We start from the raw sequence: 22,371 nt of genomic DNA, 5'->3' as shown, positions 1-22,371 counted from the left end.
TTGTCACTTCTGTTTGAAGTGACAGTTACTCTCATTCCCTAGTGGAAAATGGCTCGGCCTAGAGGAACAAAGCCCTGACACCTGCTGCAATGTGGATGAACCCTGAAGACATGATGCTCAGGAGAGAAGACAGACACCAATGTCACATTTCCTTGGCTCCATTTACATGAAATGTCCACAGCAGGCAAATCTATGGGGTCAAAAGTAATCTGGTGTTTTCAGGGGAAAGGGAGGGGATATGGGGAGTGAGTGGTTAGTGGGATGGGGTCTCCTTTGGGGGATGAGGATGTGCTGGAACCAGAGAGAGGTGGTGCTTGCAGGCACTGTGAGTGTGATAAACACTACTGAATTGTTCCCTTGAAAACAAAACAATATTTAACAATAAAAAAAATCTACGCCAAGATTTTTTAGAAAAGCCTCCCACTCTCCAGGCTTAGGAAATTGATGTGGTTGTCGCATTGGATGATGTCGGGGTCTTTATCTCTGAGACAGATCAGCTGCTCTGTAGGAGGTATTGCTCCAACTGTCTGGGCCACAAGCATATGTGGGACCTGGTCCCTGTGCCCTTATAGCAGGAATGACACAGAGGTAGCTTTCATCCCCATGTGTGAGGGTGTGAGGGGCAGCAGGACAAGGGCCTGGATGCTGGGAACAGGGAGAGAAAGAACTTCTGGCCTCGGTACAGCTGGGAGGGCTGCATGGAGGAGGCAGCCTCTGAGCTGGACTGGAGGAAGGAGGTGGAGGGCAGAATCAGGCAGGGGAAGCAGCTGCAGGAAAGAGACACTGCATTAGTCCCCTGCAGCTGCTGTTACAGCTTCCGCAAAAGTCTGGTAGGTCACAAGTCCTACGTAGTCTCTCTGGACTGGTGCAGGTGTGGGCAGGGTGGTTCCTTCCGGGGGCTCCAGGGGAGGGTCTTTCCAGTTACTGGAGCCCTGCATCCTTGGCTCGGGACTCTTCCTCCCAGTGCAAAGCCAGCAATGGTGAGGGAGTCCTTCCCACAGAGTCACTGACACCCATCCTGCCCCTCATCCACATTTACAGCCCTGTGATTGCACCACCCGCCTGGGTGATGAGGAAACTCCCCCTGCTCCACACTCAGCTGTTCTGCAACCTAATTCCCCTCTTTCAGGGAGCCTGATGAAGTCCCAGGCTCCAGGATTTGACAACTTTGGGCTATGATTCTGCCCCCTGAAGGCAGGAGGGTGAAGGCAGGAGGAAACCTCACCTGGGGGAAGGTGAGCATTGGCCAGGAGTGAGGGTTTAGTCTTCAGGCAGTGTGGGGAGCAGGGGAGGAGGAAGCCAAGGCCCCCTTTTACAGGCTCCACCTGGGGCCCTGGGCTGTGGAGGGTGCAGAGAGGAGAGCTTGGGGCCAGGGGAGGGAGAGCAGGGGCGGAGCAGGAAATATGAAGGGTAGGAGGTGGAGGGAGGGAGGGAAAGAGGAGTCAGATGGATGCTGTTGGGCAGCTGAGTGGACATCCCCATAAGAGGACAGCAGCCCCAAGTCCATGTGCAGCGGTGACTGAGGGACAAGGGTACAGTCAAGAGTGAGAGAGAGGCCCCCCAGAGAATTCACCCCAGTCAGCCTTCTGAGCCACCCCAGCGTTTGTCCACTCTGTTCCATTGGCCTCCAGCCAGCATGAGGGGTGCAGATGTGCAAGACACTCCCTGAAAGGATGACACATGTGAGGAACCCACCCTCCTGGGCTGTGGTCACCTCAGGGCCCAGGTGTGGATGTGCCCTGGGGATCCACTTGTAGCCCCTGAGACCACACACTCTGGTTGGGGCCTGGCAAGGGCCACTCAGGGTAGAAGGGCCAGCACTTCAGTGGAGGACCTGGTCGTTTGTTGACCAACATGCTCAGAAATCACAGGCATAGACATCTCAGGGATGATGCTCTGGCACTGGGGTCCAGTGACTGCAGTGATGGACAGTGACCAGAGCCCAGTCAGGCAGTCAGGTCATCCTCACACCCCTGTCCTCCGATCCTTGGCCCTGTGGTCACATCCAGGATGTCCTCATCCTCTGACCCCTGGGCCCCGTGGTGACACCCAGGACAACCTGTGTCCTCACCTCTGACCACTAGATGCCATGGTCACAGTCTGGATACTCTCACGTTCTCTGTGAGGGTCAGGTCCCTTCAGACTGTTGGCTGTGAGGCTGCGTGGCCCCCAACGGGGCAGTGCTGTCCCCACAGTAGGGTCCCCTCTGGAGCTAGAGGGTTGCAGCCATTTCTGGGGTTGGGGCAGGTCAGTTCTGGGAGGCGCTCCTCCCACTCCCTTCCCCTCCCCCGCCCCCTCAGGAGTGGGCGTGGCCTCCGATCCCGGAGAAGCGCCGGCCCCTCCCGCGGGAGAGGCGGGAGAGGCCGCGGGAGCTGCTGCTGGAAACTCTGCGGAAGTCCGCGGTCCGCGGTGAGTGCGCGTCTGTGTGAACTCACAGTCGCGTGGGCAGACGCGGCAGGCGTGTTCCCGAGGTGGGGTGGGGGGTCGAGCTAACCCTCTTTCCTCAGGCGCCGGCCCCTCCTTCCTCCCCGGGACCCCGGGGCTGGGGGGCCTGCGAGAGGGCCCGGGGCTGCCCCGGAGAAGCGTCCGCTCACAGGCTCCGGTGTCCCCGCGCAGAGGTAGGAGCCCTGCCGGGTCAGCTTACGGGGCAGTGACACGTCCGCTGTCGCCTGTGCCCCTTCCCACGAAGCCTGTGGGAGTCGGGGAGGAAGGTGCTGCCCGAGGTCTCCTGTCCTGTCCTTACGCTGCGGCCGGGTCTTTGGGGCGGGTTTGGGCGGGGTGGAGCCTGGCTGTCCTCTGGCCCCCGCTGCGCGCTCGGGGAGCCGCGGGAGCGTTAGGAGGCTCTCGCGAAGCGGGGCCCGGGAGTGCCGCGGCGTTCCCTTGGTTAGCGCCGCTCACGGGAGCTCAGCCCTCTTCCCCTGTCACACGCTCTCCCTGCTCCTTGCGCGTTTTCTTCGGAGGACATGCTTGTAATTGTGTTGGTACAACTATTTGATTTACACGTGTCTGTCCCACCGGAAGGTCAGCTCCAAGAAGGCAGCTCTGTTTTGTTCTCCACAGCCCACGGCTGCCCTCTCAAGTCCTTCCTGAATAAGTCAGTGAATGCCCCGGAGCCAGCGTTCCCCTGCTGGCCTGCGTGGAAGGGAGACTAAGTTCCCTGACAAATCTGGCCCACTCCCGGCTGGCTCCATTCTTGGATAACAACAAACGAGTTATTAAAAAAAAAAAAATGTTCAAATCGCCCACTGCAGAATTACAAACTTTAGAAGTCGCTTGGTCATATGCCTCCCACACACGAGGCCCCGCCCCTCCATCACCCCAAAGAACCCCCGCACGTGGGCACCGACACGTGCGGACTCCTCACTCCTGAGGCTCGGCCCCACGCCTGCCCCCCAGCACCCGCGCACGGGAGGCCCCAGGCCGCTTCCCCAGACCCCCGCTGCCCAGCCACGCCCGGGGCCGACGGCCGCTTGAACCCCGGCTGAGTCCCCGGGCCCAAGGCCGCCGCAGACTCCCGGCTGTTGGCAGCCCCAGGCCAGCCGGATCCCGATGCTCACCCGCAGGCGCCACTCTCGCCTGGCACCGCGCTAGCCAGGCAGCGCCCGGCGGGGTCCTTCAGGCCTTGGGCCGGGCAGCCCTCCCGGGGTCCTTGCGCGGTTGCGTAGCAGCTGCGAGAACGCTGGCAGAGCTGGAACCGAGTGAGGCGCGGCGGTACCCCGCTTGATTCGCGGGGTCCTCGCGGGGCGCGGGATCCGGGGTTGGCTGGCCGTGGGCAGGCCGACCTGCGGCTCCCGTGGTCTCCAGCCTCCTTCCCGGGAGCGCCCGAGAAGGCGTGTGGGAGACGTCAGTCTCGCACGTGGGACCCGCCCTCCAAAGCCTCGGGGGGCGGAGAACGGGACGGTAGGCTCGCGCGGCGGTGCGGGGGCGAGGGCAGCCTAGGCTGGCCGCGGAGGTGAGGTGTTCCCAGACCTGTTCGGTGCCCGAAACTACTTAAGTGGAAAAGAGCTTGCCCACTGAGTCGCGAGGACCTCGACAGCCATTGGAAGTTTTCGAGAATGGATTTGGCTGCGTTTGGCTTTCGAACGGTCGCTCCAGCTGCAGGGTGGAGGTGGAAGGGGCAGCCCCTCACTATGCTAACCAGGCATCTGCCACTTCCCAGTCACTGCTCCGCAGTCACTGGTTTTGAGGCTGAGGGTATCTCGGTAAACGAGGCTGAGTCCCTACCTGAGCAGAGGCAGTAGCATTGCAGTCAGGGAAATTCGGGGGTCCTGTTGGTATTTTCCACCCTTGTGGACACATCAGTCATAGCTCTTGCCACAGTAGACTCTGCCGTCGTGTCTGGGATCCTATGAGCCGGGTGCAAGCTCTGCCTGTGGTGGGTGCTCAGTAAGTGCGGTACTGCTGCTGCCTTGTCATTGCATCGGTTCTGTGCCTAGTTAGCTTGGAGTGTGGACTGTGGCATATTCTCAGTAGTGTTTGTAAAGTTACATTTGTGCCTGAGGATAGTGGAATAGAGCTAGAGATTATGTTACGCCTAGATGTTGGCATTGGGTGGCTAATGATGTCTTGTACAGACGAGGAATGTGAGGAGTGACTTTGGGGTGGGCAGGGCTTCAGTTTTGTGTTTTCACATGTTGTTTAGGCCTGTGTAGAATAGTGTGCTAGTCAGAATCTGCTAGGCAGTTGCATACCTGAGTCTGGCACTGAGGAAGGCGATCTAGGTGGAGATACAGATTTGGCATCATCAGCATTTAGGAGATTCTTGAAACTAGTAGAGGTTGAAATAACCCCAGAGAAGAGGGTCTGGGGAATGCCTGGGTTTAGAGAGAAAAAGGCAGCTACTGATTGAAGTAGGATGGAAAATGAAGTGGAGATTAGAGGCATGAAGTAGAAGATCAGGAACACAGGTTAGGCATCTTTGGCTGTGTGATCTGTCATTCAGTAATGAGAATTCAGGCTTACAGAGCCCTGTCTCTTTGTCAGACAATGTCTCACATCAGTCATGTGTTGGGCACTGGTTTTTGTCCCTGTTTCACAAATGAGAAAACGTATGTGTATAAAACTTGTAAAGCTTCAACATGGCTTTAGAATACTGTGTCTCCAGGTGGGGCTGTGAGTTGTGGTCCTGAGCATAGCTGCAGTAAAGAGATGACATGGCGTAAAGCATCCTATGAAGATCTTGGTGGAGACAAGATCACAGCCCCATGGTTCAGCAAGTGCTAGCCAGCTTGGTGGTGAATAGTGAAGGGTATAAGTGTGTCCTTGGGCCCCTCTCATCAGCTCATTGTCTCCTCTGTCCAGGAAAAGGAAGTAGATTCAGTTGAGGAGACTTCTCATCTCTTTAACAACAGCCTCTTCTTGATCTTCCCAGACAGTGACAAGACCCCCCCTCCCGTGAGCTGATCCCCTTTCTACAGCCAGGACCCAATGGCCGGGGACAAAGCCAAACCCTATGAGCTGGACCAGGAGAAATACGATGCTGATGACAATGTGAAAATCATCTGCCTGGGGGACAGCGCTGTGGGCAAGTCCAAGTATGTTGGGAGATCAGGAAGAAAAGCCAGGCTCAGAGTAGGTCTGGATTATTAGAAAAATCCTCCAGAGGCACAGAGGAGCATGGCTTCTATGGGAGTGGTGAAAGAGTAGTCTTGGCTGGAGCCCAGGTCTGCATGGGGGAAACAAGGGGGCATCACACAGCAGCTCTGTGTGTGTGAGTGGCAGGGGTGGGGGTAGGGGGAGACAAGTGATAGGACTGAGGAAATTGAGCTTTTTCCATGAGTCCTGGCAGAAGGTGTGGGACAGGTCACTTTAGAGACTACTGAAGCAGTCCTGGTGAGGAGGTGAGAGCTGGGGTATTCCTGTGTGTGGTGTGTGGGCTAAGAGATTGCAAAGTGGGGACAGTGGGAATGCAGAGAAACAAGTGAGAAGTATGACCAGCACAGGCAGTAACAGGTTGAAGAAAGTGCTGAAGATGCTTTGTTGACAGAACTCACTGAACTGGGAAGACTGGATAGAAATGATGGCTAATTAGCTTAAAGCATGGCTCATTCTTTTAATTGACATCAGTGCTTATGTGCACAGGTGTGGAACTCCCCCCTAGAGACTTGAAGGGAGGTTCTGCAGTGCTGGCTGCTGGTCTCCACAAGGTGTGATCCTGTTTCTCACTGTGTTGGACTACTGGGGGCACACATCCATTTCTGCCTTTTCAGGATGGGGTTATGCTGACCTGATGCCTGGTTTAGTCTTATCTCCCAGGTGCCCCAGTTCCACCTTGTTTTCTACTTTTTTCTTTTATTAACATATCCTTAGACTCAGGTAGCTGTGAAAATTCTCTAGGGGCTTTGTTGGTTTTTAGGCCATCTTCATGAACTCACCTTCACTCTCTCTGCCCCACCCTGTGTGCGCACACTGCAGCTCTAGTTGAGTATTTTATAGTTGCTTTGACCATCCTCAGCAACATGCCTACAGAGTACACGTGAGGTCGAGTGTTTTCATCTGGGGAGATTATACAGTAAATAACACTCTTTGTCCCCACCCAAGTTTAGAACCAACAGAGAAGGGAATGGCAGGCAGGCGGAGAGCAATAAAGGTGCTGCAGAATGTGGCTGGCCTGCTGCCCCAGAGCCACCCAGCCCCCAAATTCAACGCCAGTCTCTTATAAGCCTCACTTAAAACAGCAACAAAAAATAAGAATCCAAGCAGTCAACAGGACCTCAAAAGTTACCACAGCATTGGCCTCTATAATCACAACATTTAGAAAAGAAGCCAGTCCCCGGCACCTAACAGTATCTCAGGCAAGGACCTGTCCCAGAAGCAAAGACCATAATGAAAACACAGTGTATCTGAGGGAAGGTGGGCAAGTGAGAAAATCTTGGTTCAGCTTCACTGGAACTTAAGAATCCTGTGCCAGTTTTCAGTATCTCCAACTTGTGAATCCAAACTCATTTGGGAGAAAACTATTGAGAAGTTACCAGCACCTGTATTCATCACACCTGGAGGGCATCTGCCCAGCCTCAGCTCTGGATAGTGGTTTGGAGGCAATGCTGCTGCCTTGCACAATTTAGAAATTTGTAGTAGTGGCAGCCCCAATCACCAGGCCTTCTTGGAATAGGTGGGGGGTGCCTTTCATTCTCAAGCAGCACATTCATGCTTCCTGTGTCCATTTCTTCTTTGGGCCTGTGTTTCTGGCTCCTCAAGCCTCCATCGACTATGGGTTTTAGTGATGCAGCCGCTCCATGCTTGCGAGCAGTGCCCTCAGACCTCCTGAGGGGGCTTTTCCTCCATTCCTGCATGTGCCGCCTCTACAGCTGCCAGATGTCCTCCCCCCCCCCCAACATGTGACCTGGTGAGCTTATGATCCGGTCATCCTGCCTGGATCCCTTTAATAGACGTTCACTCAACAAGCACGAGCGCTCCCAGGGTCAGACCCTGTTCTAGGTGATAGTTGAGAGCCCCTCACTCTGTTCCCACGTACAGCCAGGCCACCTGGAGACGTAGCCAGTATGCCATGCTGCTTCTTCCCGTTTTCTGCACCACTGAGTATTGCTGGCCCAGTTCTGAGAGGTAACCGTGCTCTTACTGTGGCTTCTCTCTCTGCAGCTCCAGAAGCCATCTTCCCCCTGGGGAGCCGCTCCGGGCTCTTCCAGGCTTTACCTTCCTCCTCCTTACAGATTTCTTTGGACCCCAGGTGTTCTTTCTGCTTGATAACAAGATAAGGCCTTCTCTAGTCCCCTTTAAGGGTAATTGGATTCAGATGCTTTGCCCTTTTTCTTTGATAGCTGTCTATCTTGGCCTTTACGATCTCATTTTCCCCTTCATAACTGTCCATCATTGTGCAAAGAGGGCAAAGGCACACACCCTGCTAAGGCCACGTAGTGTAAGTAAAAACAAGTCAACTAGGGGAAGTTTTATGAGCAGAAAATACACAGCACTCCCCGTGTCCCAGGTTCTTGCTGTCCCCTAGGGCAGGAGCAGGTGCTCTGGACGCCTCACAGGAGGGGCCTCCAGAGAGGGATGTGGTGCCGTAATCCTCTAAATACTTGGGGAAGGAAGGGTAGGGACCCTTCTTTGTGACCCTGTAGCAGCTGGAGCTTTCTGGGGCTTCCAGGGGGTACACCTACTCTGCTTTTGAATTCAGGCCTGCAAAGCTGGCTTTCTGCTCACCTCCTGAAAGTTGAGAAAGAATGAGCCTCCGGGGTTCGTTTGTCTCTCTTCAGTCCTGTCTTCCAGAGGCCAGCTTTTCCTTAAGAAAACCCCTCTCTGCCTTTGTTTTCACTCGTTTGCTGCTCCTGCTCTGATGAGACATGTTTCTCAATCTCTGCTCTTCCTTTTTCTGAGCGTATGATTTCTTAAGACAGTGTTGCAAGCGCAGGTCTTTTTCATTGCCCTCTTAACCTCTGTGGCTATAGCAGTTTCATTGTGTGATTTTCTACTTCCATCTAAAAAGGTGGTGTATTTTCTTTTTATAATATGGATGGTATTTCTTTTCAGTTTTTAGTTATGAATGAATTCTACCGCCCTTTACAATAGAAGCTACAGTTTAAATCTCAGACATGTAAAATCATGGCTAGAGTGTATTAAGTTGTCAGACAGACAGATAAGACGTGACCCTTAAACATATATGGGGAAAAAGTGCAGTTATACTGTAGAGTGGTTAGCGCAGGCCTATTTGTAAAGGTGATATTTAAGCAAAGACTTGAAGAAGGCAAGGGAGGAGGCCTTGCAGTTATCCTGGGAAGGAGCATTTCAAGAAGAGTAAATGGCTAGTGGCCGAGACGGAGCAACAGAAGGAGAATAGAATGGGAGAGAAGAGAAGAGGGGAAGCAGTAGAGTCAGTGGTAGGGCTAGAGGGCTCAGAAGGCTTTGATCTGAAGGAAATGGGAAACCATTGGATGGTTCGAAGGAGTGACCAAGTCTGACTAATATCTTTTTTTTTCCCTAAGCATTTTATTTGTTTGTTTTTTCGCTGGGGAGGGGTGATAATTAGGTTTACTTATTTAGTTAGTTTTTAGAGGAGGTACTGGTGATTGAACCTAGGACCTTGTGCATGCTAAGCATGCCACTCTACCACTTGAGGTATATCCTCCCCCCTGACTAATAGCTTAACTGAATCAGAATAGACACTCCTCTCAGTAATCAATGGATCAAGCAGGGAAGAAAGTAGTAAAGTAATAAAACATTGAACCAACACAATCATCAATTTAATCATTCATCTATATAGATAAATATTATGTTTAAGGGTTTCTGTAGTGACTTTTAATTTTACATTTCACTGGTGGCTAATTATGTTGAGTACGTTTTCACTTATTGGTGCTTGTTGGCTATTTGGATTCCCTCTTGTAAAATGCCTGTTTAGGTCTGTTGCCCATTTTTATTGGATTGTTTGTCTTTTTATTATTGACTCGAAGGAGTATCTTCATACATTCTGGACCTTTATTTGGCTTTTCACTCTATTGATGTATTCTGATGAACAGAAGCACTTAATGTTAATCAAATCAATGTTTCAAATTTTTTTAAATAAAAAGTTGTGTCAAGCTTTCTTGAGATGTAATATATAACATTGTTAAGGTGCACAACATGGTGATGTGATACATGTATATATTGTGAAATGATTACCACTATAAGTTTAGTTAACACATTTATCACTTCACACAGTTACCCTTTTAGGTGTGTGGTGAGAACACTGAAAATTTAATGGTTTAGCAACTTTCAAGTATATAATATAATATTGTTAACTAAAGTCACCATGCTGTACATTGCATTTTCAGAACTTACTCATAACTGGAAGTTTGTACCTTTTGACTCCCTTCTTTATTGGGTTTTTGTTCTTGTGTTATAGGAGTTCTTTATATTTAATGCGTATTAAACTTTTATCAGATATATGATTTGTAAATATTTTATTCTATTTTGTGGGTTATCTTTGTGCTCTCTTGGTAGTGTCCTTTCTTGTACAAGTTGTTGATTTGGGTGAAGTCCAGTTTATCTGTTTTTCCCCTTTATTGCCTATGCTTTTGGTGGTATTTAAGAAAACACTGCCAAATCTAAGGCCGTGAACATTTGCTCGTATGTTTTCTTCTAACAGTTTTATAGTTTTAGCTCAAAGTTTAGGCCTTGGATCCATTTTGAGTTAACTTTTCTCTATGATGTGAGGTAGGGTTCATCTTTATTCTTTGGCATATGGATATCCAGTTTTCCCAGCAACATTTGTTTAAGAGACTGTTCTTTTCCCACTGAATGGTCTTGGCACCAATTCAAAGATCAATTGACCATATATGTGAGAGTTTATTTATGGGTTCTCAGTTCGTCTATACGTCCATATTTATGCCAGTACTGCACAGTTTTCATTATTGTAGCTTTGTATTAAGTTTTGTACTTGAGGAATTATGAGTCTCTCAACTTTGTTATTCCTTCACAGTATTGTTTTGGCTACTTGTGATACCTTTAGATTCCACATGAATTTGGGGGTGTATTTTTTTAGTTCTGCAAATACTGTCATTGGGATTTTGATAGGGAGTGCATTGAATCAGTAGTTTGCTTTGGGTAGTGTTATCTACTGAACAACATTAAGTCTTCAAATCCGTGAACACTGATGTCTTTCCATTTATTTATGTCTTCCTTTAATTTCTTTCAGCAGTGTTTTGTGGTTTTAGTATGTAAGTCTTACGTCTCCTTGACTAGATTTCCTTTTCATATTGTTCACTGCTAGTGTATAGAAATACAATTGATTTGTTTGTGTATCTTTTATATCCCGCAACTCTGCTGAATTTGTTTATTGCACTAATAGTTTTTTGTGGATTCTTTAGAGTCTTCTACATATAAGACCCTGCTATCTTGGAACAGGTATAAGTTTACTTTCACCTTTCCAATTTGGATGCCTTTTATTTCCTTTTCTTGTCTAGGTGCTTGTGTTGGGAGCCTCCAATAGGTGGTGTATTCAGTTAAGAATATGCAGATTATGACTACTGAATGAGGAGGCACAAGCCACCCACACAGGGATAACAGGTAGCTCCCTCAGCATCTGAGCTCCCACCTTGGGAAAACCCTGGGATTGTTTCAATTGAAGGCACAGTTTCAGTACACCCATGCAAAGGAAGTAAAGTCACAAGATTTATTACTTACAGATCCCATAAACAGGTGGGCAGTGAGTCAGGAGAAGGGCAGTCTTCTGTCCCAGGTCTCGAATGAGCAAGAGATTTGAGAGCAGGGTAGTAAGCACCTGTTACTTACAAGGTAGTTGGGGCAGAGGTCGCTAACTTTTCTTGGCCTCAACTCTACATGTTTATTTTTAAAGGTGCCCTGGGAAAAGCAAGGCAGGAACTTGTGGGAATCCTAAACTTAGTCTGGACCTTATCTAAAGGTCCAGACTCCAGGTGTGAGCAGGGTTGTCAAACTGTAAAATGCCTAGGCAGCAACTCAGAATAACTGTGTCATCATCACAGTGCTCTGGCTAGAACTTCCAGTACAGTGTTGAGTGGAAGTGGTGAAAGCAGGCAGCCTTCTTGTATTTCTGTGAAAGCGTTCATTCTTTCACAATTGAGTATGATGTTAACTGGGTTTTTCATATATGGCCTTTATCTTATTGAAGTAATTACTTTCTGTTCCTAATTTATTGAGTGTTTTTGTCATGCAGTGGTGTTGGTTTTTGTGAAATGCTTTTTCTGCCTTAACTGAGACGAATATGTAGGATTTTTCCTTCATTCTGTTCATATGATATGTTTGATTAGTGTTCTGAAGTTGAACCACTCATATTCTGAGAATAGATCTCCCTTGGTCATGATGTATAATAATCCTCTTAATATGATTTAGTTTGCTAGTGGGTATTTTGAGGATTTTTACAACTAAATCCATAAGGGTTAAGGGATATTGGCCTGTAGTTTTCTTTTCTAGTACTGTCATTGTCTGGCTTTGGAATCAGGGTAATGCTGCCCTCATAAAAAGAATTATGAAGTGTTCCCTCCTCTTCAGTTTTTGGGAAGAGTTTAAGAAGGATTGGTGTTCATTAAATGGTTGATAGAATTCACCAGTGAAAATATCCAGTCCCAGGCTTTTCCTTATTGGAGGTTTTTGAATACTGATATAATCTCCTTACTTGGTATAGGTCTACTCAGATTTTCTGTTTTGTCTTAAATTTGCTTGGTCGTTTTATGTTTCTAGGAATTTGTGCATTTCATCTAAAATTTATAGCAACGTATTTGGATACAGATACAGTTATTGTAGTATACAAACGCTCTGCTCCCGTGTCCCTGTGTCCCTCCCCTTTATATTATCTTGTCACAAGTTACATCTTTATACATTCAGTGCTCATTAACATAGATTTATCATTGTAGTTTTACATATTTGTCTTTTAAGTCATATAGCAAAAAAGAGGAGTTACAAACCAAAAGTACAAGAATACTGGTTTTTTGTGTTTACCTGTGTACCTACCTTTGTTGAAGATCTTTATGTCTTCATCCGGCTTCAAGTTACTGTCTCGTGTCCCTTCATTTCAACCTAAAGGACTCGCGTTACCATTTCTTACAGGAAAGATCTTCTGGTAGGTCTACATCAGCTCGTGCGTATCTGGGAATGTCTTACTTTCTCCTTCATTCTTGAAGGATAGTTTGCTGAACATAGAATTCTTTGTTGACAGGTTTTATTTCCAGGTCTTTAAATATGTCATTCTACTGCCCTCTGATCTCAGTGCTATGTCTGATGAGATTTATGTTGTCTCACAGGCTCCTTAGGCACTGGTCGTTCTTACTCATTTTTCTCTCCTTCTCAGACCGGATAATTTCTGCTGCCTTATCTTCAAGTTTACTGATCCTTTCCTCTTCCTGCTCAAATATTTTGTTGACTCTCTAGTGAGTTTTTTATTTAAAGTATTGTACTTTTCAGCTCTAGAATATCTGTTTGGTTTCTTTTCATAATTTCTATCTTTTATTAACACTCTCATTCTGTTTACATATTGTTTCTGAATTCCTTTAGGTCTTTGTCCATGATTTCCTTTAGCTTTTTGAGCATATTTAAGATAATTAATTTGATGTCTGTGACTAGTAATTCCAAGATATGGGTTTCTTCATTGATTGTTTCTGTCAGCTGCTTTTTATCATGTGAATGGGCTATACCTTCCTGTTTCTTCGTATGCTATGTAATTTTCTGGTTGAGAATTAGAATTCTGAGTATTTTAACGTGATCACTTTGGAATTCAGACATTCCCACTCCTCCGGGGTGGCTAATTTCAGCTTGTCCAGTGCTGGAGTGTCCATTTGTAACTCTTTCTAACTATTTTTGCAAAGTGTGTATTCCTTGTTGTGTGTGGTCACTGACATTTCTGTTCCATTATCTGTGGTCAGACAGTGATCTGACAAAGATTTCCTTTAATGTTCAGCTCCAGGGGGGAGGGTATAGCTCAGTGGTAGAGCACGTGCTTTGCATGCACAAGGTCCTGGGTTCAACCCCCAGTACCTCTATTATAAATAAATAAATAAAAATCTAATCCCCCCTCCAATTTTTTTAAGTGTTCGGCTCCAAAGAAGGGAAAGAAAAAAAAAGAGGTATTCCTATCCCTATAAATTCCCAATAGATGCCATCAGGGGAAGCCTCTGAAGCCTGAGAGAGCTGAGGCCTGTTCCTCAGGGATCTACCCAACTGATCAAAACATGCAGGCCTGACTTTTCAAGGACAGTATCTCTGCTGCTCAGCCAGACGCCTGGAAACAGGGCACCATACAGCTGCCGTGGGCTGAGGAGCAGGCGGTGGTGCTGGTGCACGCGCACGTTGTTCTGCACTGGGTCAGCCCTCCCCTTTCATCCAGCACTCTCCTGGTTGTGTGCGGTCAGGCTCTAGAGGCCTGAAATAGTTGATTCTGATAGTTTTATCTAGTTTACTCATTGTTTCAGTTAAGGGAGTGATCCTTAGAACTTCCTACTCCACCGTTTTGTGTAATGTCCTCAAGGTTCATTTTTCCCTACACAGATATCCAGTTGTTTCCACAACATTAATTTATAAAACAATCCTTTACCTCGCTGAATTGCAGTAATGCTTTTGTTCCAAATCCAGTGACCATACATGTGGCGGTGTATATTTTAAGAGCATGTTTGTCTATCTTCACTCACTAGAGTGGAAACTGAATGAAGACACGGATTTTCATCTGTTTTGTTCAGTGTTATCTCATGGTGCTTAGCGCAGTATCTGGCAAATGACAATCACTCAGTAAATTAAAAAAAAATTTGTACTAAATGTATTTGTCCATTCTTCTATTGAAGAACATTTATGAAATTATCATTTTTATATTAGACACAATACTGCGGTGAATATTTTTGTTCTTCTTATCCTGGGCACACATCCTGTTAGATTTGGGGTGAAATTGCCAAGTTTTAGGATTAACTCAAAGTCTGAGATAATCCAATTACTCTTCAAAATAGTTATATCACATTTGCACTCCTACCAGGACAGTACAAGAGTTTCTGTTGCTCCACAAAATCTCCAACATCTGGTGTCATATGACTTTTTCAATTTTGCTAATCTGAAGGATGTGTGTGCTACTTCATTTTATTTTAATTTGCATTAAAATAATTAATTTACATTAAAATCATTAAATGAACATATTAAGCATCTTTTCATATGTTTGTTAGCCATTCATCCATGAATTGCCTGTTCATATTCTTAGTACACAGGTTGTTATTCATGTATCAGAGCTGTTCATAATTTCTGTGTGTTAACTCTTTGTCCATAACTGGTATTGCACATATCTTCTCCTAGTATGTGTTTTTTTTTTCTTCTCATTTTGAAATAACGTATTTACAGGAAGTTGAAAAGAGAGCACAGAGAGTACCTGTGTGCCCTCCACCCAGTTTCCCCAAAGGTTACACCTGACATAACTGCAGTACAATGTCAAAGTCAGGAAACTGGCATTAGTTCAATGCATGTGTATGATGCTGTGTCATTTTGTCATGCGTGTAGGTTGTATAAGCATCACTGGAAGCAAGATACACAACTGTTCCGTCACTGCAGAGGTCTTGGTCATGCCACCCATTTAGAGTCACACCCACTCCACTTCACCCCTACCATGCCTGACCCCTGCACCGCTCATACGCTCCATCTCCATAATTGGGTCATCTTGGCGGTGTTCTACAGCATGTGACCTTTTTCACTGAGCGTTAACACCCTTAAGATCCATGCAAATTGTTGGGTATATCATAGTTTGTTCCTTTTGATTGCTGAGTGGTTCATGGTATAGAGGTACCATAGTTTGTTTACTCCCTAAAAGGAGTAAGCTGAGGTCCCTACCTGCAGGGAAAGTGTCTGTAGGTGCTGGGTCAGTGTTGCAGCTGAAGGGAGTCAGGAACCTAAGGGGAGTCAGGAACCTAAAGAGAGTCAGGAAGAGGGTGGGTGGTGGTCCTTGGGCATTGTCCTTGAAAGGGAGCTGTGTAGCTGTGAAAGGAGTGGGAGGGACGAAGCCACAGCTGGCTTTCAAGTTTCATCTGTTGGGTGGTGCAGAGGGACAAGGAGCGTTGGGGGATGCACCTGACCACCTTGCACGTTCTCCTTACAGACTTATGGAGAGATTTCTCATGGATGGATTGTATCCTTCAAGGTTTGAAATGCTCCTTGTTCCTGTGGCCCTTCCCACCCTCATGTCAGCTCACCCCCACTGCTCACCTCTTTGCTCCAGGGGACCAGGGAGGAGGGATAAGTGAGTGAATGCCTTCATTCATACTGGTTTCTCACCAGCTGACCCACATGGCATCACACGTAATTGATGCTGAATATTTTGAAACTTACATTTGGATTTGCTTTACATTAGGAAGGCAGGAGAGTGGCTGATAGCACCTAGTCAAATGCCTCAACTCAAACCCCACCACTTCCTTCTTAGCAGCTCTGGCTTTGGACAAGTCCCTAACCCTAACTTCTCTGATTTCAAAGCTTGGGCTCTCTAATACTTAGAAAGTCTCTGGTGTGAATCAACTTTGTAAAATAGGAACTGCCAGCCCCACCCTCTTTCCATGAATTGTCATGTGTGCAGGTTTGGAATGAGACCTTCCCTGGCAACTGGGGTGGTTTTTAAAAGCTTCCCAAGTGAACCCACTGAGAACCATGGGTGAGAAGAGCCCTGGAGCCTCCTGCTCCCTGCCCTGAGCCCCAAACCCCCAAAGCAGAGTCTAAATACATCTTCCTTCACCTTCTGCCAGGCTCTCCTTTGCACCCACCCACCTGCGTCATCCCAGCTCTGATGATTAAACCATGCAGCATCTTGCAGCTTCAGAAAGTGTTGTTGTTAGCGTTTCATACGCAGGCAAACTCCAGTGTGTAAACGCTTGTCAGCTGTCTGGCTTATGGAGGCTTTTCTCCCTGGAACTGTCATGTTGCTTCCTGCGGCTGGGTTTCCTCTCTGGCCTGCACGGGCCCCATCATAAGGAGCTGGGGCATCCACAGTTGCGTTTGCCAACTACGTGATGCCTGTAAAATTCCATCCCATGTTTTCCCTTGGACTTGAATGGCCAGGATGCAATCCCAGCCTCTCCCGCCCCTCACCTTTCCATGGTGCTTGTATTGGGTGTGTTTGAAGCTGATCCTTTGTCTGCCATATTTATTCAGTTTTAAGTGTAAATAACCCTTCATAAAAAAGAAGAAAGAGGGCCTGTTCCATCACACCAACAACTCGCTCCCCCCAACTCAGCACCTTTCTTACCTCTCTTTTTATTCATCTTTGCTTCTTAACCTAAGTGCAGTCAGCCACAGCAGCTGTCCACATACGCTCTAACCCTGTACAAGCACACGGCCACAGTAGACGGCAAGACTATCCTTGTGGGTGAGCAGCCCAATGCTGAGCCGCACCGACGCTCAAGAGGGAGGAGAAGGGGGTGGGGAGAGAGTCAAGCAGGGGGAAATGAGGCCTCAGACGTGGACGAGGGGTGGTAGGTGCAGCGTGGAAAGCCAGGGGAGGGTGGGGAACAGCACGCAGGGGCTCAGCTTCTGCACTCTGACCTGGCGCTCTAATTCAGCCAGCGTGAAAGCATAACAGATGCAGTCTGAATATTGTCTTCCACAAAGGGTTTGACCTTCAGTTGGGTCACAACCTTCTCCTTGGCCAGGCCACACATCCAGCCTGACTGCATCCACCATCTGTGATCATCACACATGGGAATTTGGCCTGGTTTTGACTTTGGAGGGTCCTGCATCTTGTGGGTGGGGGGAAGGAGGGCACTTACCTTCTCCCTCTTAGGACTTTCTGTCTGTATTCCTCTTCCTCCCAGCCCAGGCCCTGTGCCTCCTTCTCACCCATCTCCATGGACACAGGCATACACACACCTCTCGTGGCATGACACATATGCGAGCTGTGTGGTCTCCATTCCTCCCTGTGCTCCCCACGTGGGCCTGTGTTTCTGAACACAGGGCTACACAGAGATGTTCAGAGTGTTGGGGCTCTCTGCCCTCCTGCCCCCATCATGCAGTCAGAGCTGTGTTCATATTGCAGACTTTTGGGACACAGCAGGCCAAGAGCGGTTCCAGAGCATGCACGCTTCCTACTACCACAAGGCCCACGCCTGCATCATGGTATGAAACCACCTGAGAGGCAGAGGCTCTGGGCAAGTCTGGCCTGAGGGGCAAAGGGACAGAGGGCCAAGCAGGACTGAGCCCTTCTCACTGGGGTGGGTGCTGAAGGGAAGGGTTGGGGTAGGCTTTGGGCTGCATGAACTCCCCAGAGGTTCCGAGTGAGAACATGCCAGGGTGAGCTGCTCTTCTGGGGGAGGTGGGGAGGTGGGGAGTTGTATGGAGCCACCATTCCAGTGGGGAGGAGCAAGTTCAGGGCTTCAACATTGGGCATAACATCTAAGAACCCAGTGGAGCCTGCCTGCTCAGATAAGCTCCTAAGGCCTCCCTTAGCCACTGTTCTCTAGGGCAGATGCTGGGGCTGAATGGCCCTGTGGTTCCCAGGGAACAGCTGCTGCCCGGGGCCCACCGACATGCAGGGCAAACCCCTGGCTCTGGGTGTGGCTGCTCCCAGGAAAGACTGGGTTGTTCAGAAGTAAGATCTGCCACTCCAGCAGGTTACAAGGTTGTCTGTCTCAGTCCACTGTTGTACTGGGGCAGTTTGGGCCTGTGAGTCTATTCTGGAGGATGGCTTGGAAGCAGGAAGCTGGCCTGTGAGGGGCTCCTGTGAGGGGCTTGAGGATCCCTGGAGCAGCTTGAAGCGTCTTAGTTAGGCTTTCTGGCTTCCCTGCCCTTAGAGCTAGTTGTAGGGCTCCTGCCTCTTACTGGTATTTTTAAATAGGTAAAAACTATAAATTATAAAAAGTTAATAAAACTGTGATAAGCTACAAAATAGTAAAATACAAAAGTTACTTTTAAAAAGTTTAAAATATGAAATTAAAGATTAAAACTAAAAGTAAACCAAAATAAGAGGAAATTCTAGAAACATTTAAAATTATTATGAAGGAGTTTTTAAACAAAGTTTAAGCAATAATAAGATTAGAGTAAGAGAAAAACAAAAAGCTTACAATTTGTAACAGACTTACTGGTGAATAAAATGATACAATTTAGTTAAAATAGGTAAGTAAGATTAGGTGATAATGTAAACATCCTAGAGCAGTTCCCTGAGAAGGGTGGGCAAGGCACAGCCTTTGTGGTCAGAGGGGCTGCAGCCCAGAGCAGGTGCGCGTTCCGAGTTCCCAAGCCTGTGGCACACACGCACGCTCACAGCTTGTGTGTCTGTCACATGGGGGTGGTATGCAGAGACCTTGATGCACCTGAGCTGTCTTCTTCCTCTGCTCATTGCAGGTGTTTGATGTGCAGAGGAAAATCACCTACAAGAACCTGAGCACCTGGTATACAGAGCTTCGAGAGTTCAGGCCAGAGATCCCGTGCATTGTGGTGGCCAATAAAATCGATGGTGAGGCCATCCCTGCATCTGGGTGCCAGCAATTCATGAGGGGACCCACCATCACTTGTTTCCTCTTCATTTCCTGGGGCAATGAACCTTCAGTGATCCATTCTCTTTCCCAAGATAAAGCCCTTGGTTGCTTGCCATCACTCCCTTCCCAGGAAAGATCCAACTGAGCTAACCTGCCCTTTGATCGAGACACAGATCCCTGCTGAATGACCTCTTTCTAAGACATGTCCCTTGATTGTCCCTGCTCATCCCACTTCCTAGATGGGGACCTCCAGTGACCCACCCTGCAAAATTCTCTCCCTTTCCCTTGGTAGACAGGCCAATGTGCTACCTTCTCTCTGCAGCAGACATAAAGGTGACCCAAAAAAGCTTCAATTTTGCCAAGAAGTTCTCCCTGCCCCTGTACTTCGTCTCAGCTGCTGATGGTACCAACGTTGTAAAGGTAATGGTAGACTGTGAGGACAGGCTGGTAAGGCTGGGGAAGTCCTGGTGCTGAAGTTTCAGGGAAGGAATAAAAAGGTCTGGCCACAGGGATGGTGACAGGCCGGGCATGTTGTGCGGGTCACGGTGACCATGTGGCAGCAGGAAGGGGCATTTTGAGTATTGCCAGTAGAGGAGGTGGTGGGTTGGGCTTGGTGAAGAAATTGTGCATTGACCGTGCATGCAGTAGGGGTGATGGGGGAAGGTGAGTTGAGGGGTGACCTTGCTGATTTTAGGGCAGACTATCCTGTGGACTTAATGATGGGGATAGGGGCAGTGGGTACAGGGCAGGCAGAGTCCAGGCACTGGGATCCACACCCCTATTTTCCTTCCCACCACCTCCACCTTACCTCCAGCTCTTCAATGATGCAATTCGACTAGCTGTGTCTTACAAACAGAACTCCCGGGACTTCATGGACGAGGTCTTGCAGGAACTTGAGGTAGGTCAGGCCCAAGTAGAGAAAACGGCTCCTCTTCAGAGGGGTGCAGAACATAACCCAACAGAGTGGCTTTGCAGACAACACATGCTCATGTGGGTGCTGCCCCTAGAGGTGTCAGAGCTGCAGATGGGCAGATGCAAGGCCAGGCCTCACCTGCAGCCTTGTTCACAGAACTTTGACTTGGAGCAGAAGGAGGAAGATGTGCCGGACCAAGAGCAGCATGGCAGCAATGAGAGCCCGTCTCCCTCCTGAGTCACAGGAGGAGGGCTCTCTCCATGGCTGGGGGGTGTTTGTTCAGAATACCCCTCCCTTCAGCAGTCTTTCAGCTCTCAACTGAGAAACTCCTCCAGGCCATCCCCTGTTACACCCCCTACAAACCACCCATCCCATTTGCCTCCCCAGCTTCCATGGCCCCTGATACCTGACCCTTCCACAGTTGAACCCCACCATTGCCAAGCACAGGGATGGGGTCAGCTCAGGTAAGAGACCCACAGCACAGCATGAGGCAGAATTAGGACGGACCAGTATCATAACCTCCCCCCAGGTTCTGTTGGGACAGTGCAGAGAGTCAGGAATGTTCTGTGCGTGTATCTTAAATGAAGGGAGACCGTCGGTAGTGCTTTTCCTCCCAGAACTGACCCCGGCCTGTTCATTGCATTTCCCCCAAGGGAACGGTTTCTGATTCCTGACTACTATTTTCCTCTTCAATCTTCCAAATAAACCAACCAGTGTAAGGAAATAGTTTTGTTCAGAAACCTGTTCATTCCACACGTTTTTCAGGAGCTCTTCTAGGTATGGCTGGGACATTGGTGAACAGCAAGGCCAAGATCACAGGCCCAAGTTTGCTGTGAAAATCAGGTGACAGCAGGTGACAGGTCTGGCGACACTTAGTGACACACCAGTGTCACTATTGTAAACCTCAAGGGTCAATGCAGCCACACCTCAGGGCACACCCATTTGCATCGTAAGAGATTGACTTTAAGACAGCTTCCTTTAATACCCCAATTTCAGCATATGAGGCTTTTTTTTTTTTTGAGGACTAGTGTGACACTGTACTCCTTGGGTGGCAGAGGCTGCCAGGAACTGCCTGCTGCCTTTTCCGTTTTCTACAGGACTTGTGGTTCACTAGGGTGTTTTTATGATCATCTTGTGTATCATTTTCCTTACCTTTATTTATTTTTTATTTTTACTTTTTATTTACAGTAAAGGTTGAATTACATAAACATTGAGTAGTGTGCATGCTCTGTGGGTGTGGAATTTTTAGCACAAAGTCACAAGAGGACTTTGCAGATCATCAGCCACATTCATGAAGGGAGACTGCCTTGATCTGTCATGCGAGGGTGACCAGATTGACTCTCGACTGACTGTGACAGAGACCATTTCAGTGGAATTTAGTGTTTTTAAAAGAATGGGTATTTGTTTAGGAGTCAAGAAGACATATTTTTACCCTTGAAATTACTGATGCTTACAATTTTAACTTCAGAGGTTTAACCTGACATGGAAATTTCAGGAATGCGTTGCCCTGATTAGGTGGGCTTTTAAATACAACAGCCACAACAGCTACAAAAACCTTTAGTTATTATAAATGCCTAATAAGCATTTTTTAAATATAATGACTGTATTGAGATACAATTCAAATACCATAAAATTCACCATCAGTATTGCTTTTATGTAATCATTTTGCATCAGGTTCCCTAGAAGCAGACCCTGAGAAGGCAGTTCTTACTCACATGACTTATTGGGGCAGTTCTGTCACTGCTGGGCGCCAGCGTCACTCTCTCTTCCCACTTCCTGGGGAAGCTCGGGAAGACAGACTGCCCCACAGAATTGGTCCCACTTTTAGACCAAGGAGGCTTTCGTGCCAGTTAGCCAGGTGTGAGGAGGAGGAGGTGGAAGGGATGGGCAAAGTGGCTCCCGTTTTCGCAAGGGCAATTCTCTGAGGAAAGGGCACCTATGAGTTTTATCCATCGACACTTGAAGCAGCTGGGGGGTGAGTTCTCCGGCAGGGTGCCAGCAACAGCCACGGCCTCCACCTTTTCATGCTCAGATCCACCTGCTTCTTAAAGTTCATTTCATCCTGACATACAGGAACACCACCCAAATCTTGTTTAATAATGCACTGAGGTGAAATTTACGTAACATAAAATTAACCATTTTACAGTTCACAATGCAGTGCCATTTAGTACAGTTACGCGGTTGTGCAGCAGTCACCTCTGAAACATGTCCGTCACTCCTAAGTAAAACCCCTCATGAAGCAGTTTCTCTCCAACACCCACTCCCCTTGCCCCTTGTAAACAGTAATCTATAATCCGTCTCTATGGATTTATCTATTCTGGACGCTTCATATCAATGGAATAAAACAATATGCGACCTTTTGTGTCTGCCTTTCATTTAGCACATTTTCAAGATTCATCCCTATGTCACGCACTTCATTCTTTCTGTGCTGAGTAGCGTTCCGTTGTGCATGTACACTGTGTTTGTTTATCCCTGCATCCACGGATGAATATTTGTCTCCACCGTTTGGCTGCTGGGAATAGTGGTGCTGTGACGTGCTTGTAGATGTGCTTTTATGAGCACCAG

The 22,371-nt window shown here is 48.0% G+C and overlaps 1 protein-coding gene and 1 non-coding gene across 17 annotated transcripts; both read left to right on the top strand.

Annotated features, from left to right (window-relative positions):
* The first annotated feature begins 2,294 nt into the window (after positions 1-2,294).
* RABL2B (RAB, member of RAS oncogene family like 2B) lies at positions 2,295-22,166 on the top strand. 16 transcript variants are annotated; one of them, XM_032492662.1, is made up of 9 exons: positions 2,295-2,409; positions 5,372-5,534; positions 15,533-15,562; positions 16,710-16,789; positions 17,456-17,535; positions 18,760-18,871; positions 19,219-19,313; positions 19,708-19,791; positions 19,963-22,166. In XM_032492662.1, the coding sequence occupies exons 2-9, from the start codon at positions 5,428-5,430 to the stop codon at positions 20,041-20,043; spliced, it is 669 nt and encodes a 222-aa protein (XP_032348553.1). In that variant the 5' UTR covers positions 2,295-2,409; positions 5,372-5,427; the 3' UTR covers positions 20,044-22,166. The 16 variants fall into 16 exon arrangements, with proteins under 16 accessions (XP_032348553.1, XP_032348551.1, XP_032348552.1 ...); XM_032492660.1 differs by having other exon boundaries at positions 19,951-22,166; XM_032492661.1 differs by having other exon boundaries at positions 19,216-19,313.
* On the top strand, positions 13,377-13,448 carry TRNAA-UGC. The gene has a single exon. It is a non-coding gene; the product is annotated as a tRNA-Ala (tRNA).
* Positions 22,167-22,371: the final 205 nt, after the last annotated feature.

The sequence above is a fragment of the Camelus ferus genome, chromosome 12, assembly GCF_009834535.1.
Source record: "Camelus ferus isolate YT-003-E chromosome 12, BCGSAC_Cfer_1.0, whole genome shotgun sequence".
Lineage (NCBI taxonomy): Eukaryota > Metazoa > Chordata > Mammalia > Artiodactyla > Camelidae > Camelus > Camelus ferus.
This window is presented reverse-complemented; position numbering and strand designations above follow the sequence as displayed.

Bases quoted from the DNA above. Each gene is read 5' to 3' on its own strand.
- RABL2B (XM_032492648.1), top strand. From the start codon at position 5,428: ATGGCCGGGGACAAAGCCAAACCCTATGAGCTGGACCAGGAGAAATAC. The intron at 16,790-17,455 runs GTGAGCAGCCCA...TTCATATTGCAG, and splicing joins CGGCAAGACTATCCTTGTGG to ACTTTTGGGACACAGCAGGC. The intron at 17,536-18,759 runs GTATGAAACCAC...TGCTCATTGCAG, and splicing joins AGGCCCACGCCTGCATCATG to GTGTTTGATGTGCAGAGGAA.